The sequence below is a fragment of the Populus nigra genome, chromosome 7, assembly GCF_951802175.1.
Source record: "Populus nigra chromosome 7, ddPopNigr1.1, whole genome shotgun sequence".
Taxonomy (NCBI): domain Eukaryota; kingdom Viridiplantae; phylum Streptophyta; class Magnoliopsida; order Malpighiales; family Salicaceae; genus Populus; species Populus nigra.
In genome coordinates, this window is record NC_084858.1 from 3,251,746 (window position 1) to 3,257,803 (window position 6,058).

At 34.9% G+C, this 6,058-nt stretch overlaps 1 protein-coding gene across 1 annotated transcript; it reads left to right on the forward strand.

Moving 5' to 3' along the window:
• Positions 1-1,976: 1,976 nt before the first annotated feature.
• LOC133698937 (wall-associated receptor kinase 2-like) lies at positions 1,977-5,658 on the forward strand. Its single transcript, XM_062122050.1, has 3 exons — positions 1,977-2,979; positions 3,122-3,274; positions 4,303-5,658. The coding sequence occupies exons 1-3, from the start codon at positions 2,109-2,111 to the stop codon at positions 5,454-5,456; spliced, it is 2,178 nt and encodes a 725-aa protein (XP_061978034.1). The 5' UTR covers positions 1,977-2,108; the 3' UTR covers positions 5,457-5,658.
• The last annotated feature ends 400 nt before the right edge of the window (positions 5,659-6,058 follow it).

Below are 6,058 nucleotides of genomic sequence, written 5' to 3' on the forward strand. Positions count from 1 at the left end.
CCTTAATATTTTTTTTACATTGAAAATTTCTTTTCTTGTGAATGTCTAAATAGCTAGCATGCATGGTAGTAAACCGCCCAACCACGAAGGAAGTATGTGATAAGCTTGCTAAGCTGAAAGCCCTTCATCAGAAATCACTTATTTGGCGAATCATCACAATCTTTCGGCAACAACGCAAGCCTTTCCCATGAGTGCGCGCGCGCGCGCGCGCGCGTGTGTGTGCAGCTCTTTTGTAGAAATCAAGCTGAATTAGCTAATATGAAAAGTATGAAAACATTGATTGATTTACATATAATTCATCAAATAAAAGGATTTGCAAAATAAACAAATGAAGTCGATCAACAAATAATTAATGTAATTAATGAAAAATATGAAGTCAAAGTTTTAATAGATTATGTAATTAACATACATAGCTTAAACATCTCTCCTCACTTTCTACTTGAGAAATTACAAAGGAAAATTATATATTTGTAAGGAAATTACGAGCCTGTTTGGCTACATGGTTTAGCTATGATTTTGCTAAAATTTAATTTTTTATATATTTTTAGATTATTTTGATGTTTATTAAAAATAATTTTTTTAAAAATATATTATTTTAATATATTTTAAAATAAAAAACGTTTTAAATTATAGAAAATAACACCCATAAACTTTGCATACGATAGCTTCACCTTCATCACTAACCCACCTTGCAATTATAATGAAAGACATGGGCGGGGAGCTCAAATCCAACCACTTGTCATTAAGATATTGGATTGTTTTAGTACTATGAATTTTCTGCAAATATTTTGTTTGCATTCCTAAAAAAAAAAAAAAAACTAAAAAGAAAGATGCAGGAAGGACTCTCAGGGCTCCATTAACCCGGTCGTATTTAACTAGTCATAAATTGAACTAAAGATAGGCAAAACAAAAAGAAAAAATGATGGGTTGGTATATAACTTCTATATAAAAAAAGGAACTAGGATAATTTATTTTAAAAAAATTCATCTTGAATTGGAATAAAGTGAATGAGAATCTTAATAGGGATTTCTAGAATTTAGGCAATCAATGTATCTTTAATTAGTTTCAAAGTTACTTGAGATTAAGTTTTTTTTTAATAATTTTAAGAATACATACTTAATATAATTATTAAATTAATGTATTTAATTAGAAAATCAAATTCTATTAAATATTAATTTTAAAATATGAATTAAAAAAAAACAAATCCCCTTAATCATTAATTATTACTCTGAGTACCCCCAACGTCGAGGTTGGTGGCTGTGATTTGGCTTCATTGGGGTTGTCTACACATGTAGTAGTAATTGTAGACTTTGATTTGGTCAATGTTATGTGACTTCTTCCCAGCCAGGTACCTCTATTTTGTAATAGCTCCTTCATTCAATGATTTCTTGATTTTTAACTCTCTCATCATATCTTCGATCAGCAGCTAAATAATTTCTTAAGATTAATAAAACTCCAATACGAAGAGAGTGAAAACATTGAAAGAAAGATTTAGATATAATTGATCGTCAAATAAATGGACTTTGACAAATAACCAAATGAAGTCAATTAACAAATAACCATTTAAAAAATAACCAAATGAAGTCAATTAACAATTAATTAATGAACAAAATCTAAAGTGAATGAAAGTTTTAACTGATTATGAGCTAAAACATCTCTCTTCAGTTTCCACATGAGAAATTACGAAGGAAAAGTAAACATTTGGGAGGGAATTAACCAGGCAATGCAGCCAAAGACTTTGCATGCCAACTGCGATAGCTTTCACATTCATGATTGACCTTACCTTGCAATTATAGTGAGCCCCTCAAGCTCACCTACTAGCTAGGAGTCTTCTACATGTATATTTTTCTTGCTTTGAAAAATAAAAACTGAAAAGAAAGATCTAGGAAGGGACTCTCAAGAGTCTATCGACCCTGTAGTCTTGGACTTGGTCGTGTTAACAATTGTTTTATTGGTCCGTGTTAATTAGCTTATATATATATATATGTCCTCTACAAGAAAAGAAGTTGCAGAAGTTAGCGGGGGACGGGAGAGAGTTAGTTTGGAACTTCTTTATACAAATCTTCTAGGGGTCAATTGCTACTTATTAAGTTGGGAGGTGCATAGTCATGTGGGTGTTTTTGCTGATGATGTCGCTATTATCGTGTCCAGCTGCAGCATCAACAGCAAGCCCAGATGTAAAACCTGGCTGCCAAGATAAGTGTGGGGATGTTAGAGTTCCTTACCCCTTTGGGATTGGAGAACAAAGCTGTGCCATGAATAGGCCCTTCTTTCTAAACTGCACTTCAGGCGCTGATGGTCATCCTGAACTGTTTTTTGGAAGAAACATGCCTGCTCGCAAAATATCAGTGCTGGAGGGCACAGTCACTGTGGGCATTGAGGCAGCATTTGACTGCTATAACGAAACAGGGAACATAACAGATATATTCTCTCAGCGTATCAGACTTGGATCAGGCCCCTTCATGTTCTCAGATACCCGAAATGTATTCACAGCTATTGGTTGTGATACCTTTGCCCAGGTCACCAACAAAGATCGTACATACGGAGCTGCATGTCTCTCCATATGCACAGAATATGTGAACATGTCAGATGGAAATCCTTGCTCAGGTTCTGGATGCTGCCAAACCTCGATTCCCAAGGGCCTCAAGTCACTTAACATTTCAACTTTCAGTTATAACAACCACGCGAATGTTTCGGACTTCAATCCTTGTGGATTTGCCTTTTTAGTGGAGAGAAGCTCCTTGAAGCTTTCAGATTGGCGGCTCTCTCGCAAGCCAAAATATGATAAAGATGCATATACAACAGATGTTGTGATTGAATGGGTAGTTGAAAATAAGACGTGCGAACAGGCCAAAGCTAATCAAAGTGCGTATGCTTGTGGCACAAATGCAAATTGCACTGACTCTGAGAATCAAGGATATCGTTGCTTATGCGACAAAGGGTTCGAAGGAAACCCTTATCTCCCAGATGGCTGCCAAGGTAAACTGATTATTTCTCTTCTTTAGGCTTTAATTACTAGTAATTATGCTTATCTTGTTCCATGTGGTTAATTGTCAGTGCGGTGTTCATCAAGTACGTTGAAATTTATTTTTTCCACTAATATTTTTAACATTTACAATAGATATGGATGAATGCAAGGGTGGAGGAAAAAACCCTTGTGAAGAAGGTACTTGCGAGAATGTGATTGGAGACTACAAGTGTCGATGTCCACGTGGCAAGTACGGTGATGGTAAAACAGGTTGTAAAGGAGTTGGTATCATCACAATTATTGCAGGTAATTAGCTTTCTTTGCATTCTCTTGTAAGTATAGAAATTCGGCTAATTTTTTATATTATTTTATGTTTTTATATTTAATGGGATGTTGATTGATTTATTATCGATTTTTTTTCATTTAATTAAATTAAAATTAGTTTATTTATTTTAGTTGAGTATATAGTCCAAGTTATATATATATATTTTTTTAAAATAAACTTATTATACTTAAATATTATTTTTTATATATAAAAAATAATTCAGCTCAACATCAAAGCACGGGCTTGGTACAGTGACTATTCATGAATCCCTTGGTTCTAATATGAAAAAATCCGCAAGGCCGTCAATTAGTAATAAAAAAGGTCTGAACTTTTTGATTTTTTAATACTGATTTTTTAAACTACAATTGAACCATTATAAATTAATATCTTTTCAAACCATAAAAATTAATTAATTAATTAAGATATATTGTTTAAACTTCAAATTTAAGTTGGGATTAAACAAAAATATTATTTAATAAGAGTTATTAATTTATGAAAGTTATATAAAGCATACAGAGTTTATATATAGTGTACACGGTTTTCATGATCATAAGGTGCCTTCTAAAAAATTACTTAAATGAGACACGTGGAATCACATGATTTGCAAACAAAAAATAAATAAAAAGGGGTTAAACTTAATTATTTTTATAAATTAATGGTTCTCTCTCTCTCTCTCTCTCTCTCTCTCTCTCTCTCTCTCTCTCTTGTTCTTCAATCAATTGTTTTAGCTTTGCTTCCTTTCTTCTACTTCTGGCTGCTATTGGTGTTGAGGAGACCACGACATTTGAGGTAGCTTTTGATCGGAAGGCTAACAAAGCCTTGATTTTAACTTGACTTGATAGTTCGAGGGATCAAAATAAATTAAAAAATAAAACATCACGAATTTAGTTGGATTAACGAAGCTCATATGGAGGCTTTCGATCACTTACAATAGCAAAAAGTTAGTAAATAAATATTTTCCCTTGGTTTGATTTTGAAAGTAACGTCCTTCTTTGACATTTGCTTGCAGCTGTTGGCGCAAGCATTTTCCTTGTGGTTATTTGTCTGCTACTCTACATGATCTGCACGAAAAGAATAAAGGAGAAGAACTTCCAAGAGAACGGGGGGAAAATTTTAAAGAATCAACGAGTTAGGATTTTCAGCGAGGCAGAGCTGGCAAAGGCAACCAACAATTATGCTGATGATCGGAAACTAGGGGAGGGTGGTTTTGGTTCTGTTTACAGTGGAGTTTTAACAGATAATACAGTGGTTGCTGTCAAGAAGTCCAAAGGGGTGGACAAAGCTCAGATGAATGAGGAATTTCAAAAGGAAATGAGCATTGTTTCACAGGTCAATCACAAGAATGTGGTAAAGCTCTTGGGCCTGTGTTTAGAGACCAAAGTTCCATTACTGGTCTATGAGTTCATCTCAAATGGAACTCTTTCCAAGCACATCCACGACAAAGGTTCCCGGATATTGGCTTCCTGGACCAATCGTTTGAGGGTAGCATCGGAGGCTGCGCTTGCGCTTGATTATTTGCACTCTCTGGCAGACCCTCCAGTTATTCATGGAGATGTCAAGTCAGTGAACATACTTCTAGACAATAATTCCACAGCAAAAGTAGCAGATTTTGGAGCTTCGGTGCTGATGTCTCCTGGCCAAACCAATATCTTAGCTACAAAAATACAAGGGACTCTAGGCTACCTGGATCCTGAGTATCTTATGACGGGTATTTTAACCGTTCAAAGTGATGTCTATAGCTTTGGGGTAGTTCTTGTGGAGCTTCTCACTGGAGAGATGCCAAACTCCATTTCCAAGTCTGGAGAGAAACGGAACGTTATTCAACACTTCATCTCAGCACTGGAAAATAATCATCTCTTCAAAATTTTGGATTTCCAGACAGCTGATGAAGGTGAAATTGATGAGATAGAAGCTGTAGCTGAGCTTGCAAAAGGATGTCTCAATAGCATGGGAGTAAACCGGCCAACCATGAAGGAAGTGTCCGATGAGCTAGCTAAGCTGAAAGCTCTTCATCAGAAATCATTGGCTCAGCAAAATAGCGAGGAAACAGACTACTTGTTAGGCGAATCATCACAATCTTTCTGCAAGAATGCAAGTCCTCCCATGGATCAATCCCAGACTGTGATATCCTTGCAAATTGAGAACTACACTAACAGCAATTAAAGCCAGACCACAATCAGTTTCCAACATTCAATAAGTCAGACAGCTCCATTAATAAATTGTAGATTATGGCTATTGATGTTCTTGAGTTATTGTCTCTACTAATTCTCCTGGAACTTGGAAGCTTGACATTTTTCAAGAATCCTGATTTACCTTTTCTTTTGTCACCTATGTTCAAATAAAAATGGTGTGTTTACAGGACGTACTACTCTCTCAAAAAGAAATTGATAAGTACCTTCGATTTCCTAATCAAACCAGATTCAATTATGTTTACCTACATTTACAGATAGAGAATGCTCCACAGCTAGTTCAAATTTCCATAGCATACGAATTCTTACCAAAACAAGATTCCCATCATTTTCTAGCCATTGCATTAGCAGCTATAACCATAGTTTTTAAACTCAACCTTTTAATCTACGACAAGTCTCAGGTTTCGGGTCAGGTGATGAATTAATTCGGGTTAACTCAATTTTTTTAATTTTATAAAAAGTAAAAATGACATCATTTGAACAAAATAAAAAAAAAGTCAACATATTTTGATCGAGTCTCGGGTCAACCTAGATTTTTGATTCGGTCAATTCTCCCTCAATTTTTATTGAAAACCT

What these genes read in the sequence shown, in the direction of transcription:
- LOC133698937 (XM_062122050.1), top strand. Translation starts at nt 2,109, where the DNA reads ATGTGGGTGTTTTTGCTGATGATGTCGCTATTATCGTGTCCAGCTGCA. An exon ending in TCTCCCAGATGGCTGCCAAG is followed by an intron (nt 2,980 to 3,121) that starts GTAAACTGATTA and finishes CATTTACAATAG; the next exon opens with ATATGGATGAATGCAAGGGT. An exon ending in TATCATCACAATTATTGCAG is followed by an intron (nt 3,275 to 4,302) that starts GTAATTAGCTTT and finishes ATTTGCTTGCAG; the next exon opens with CTGTTGGCGCAAGCATTTTC.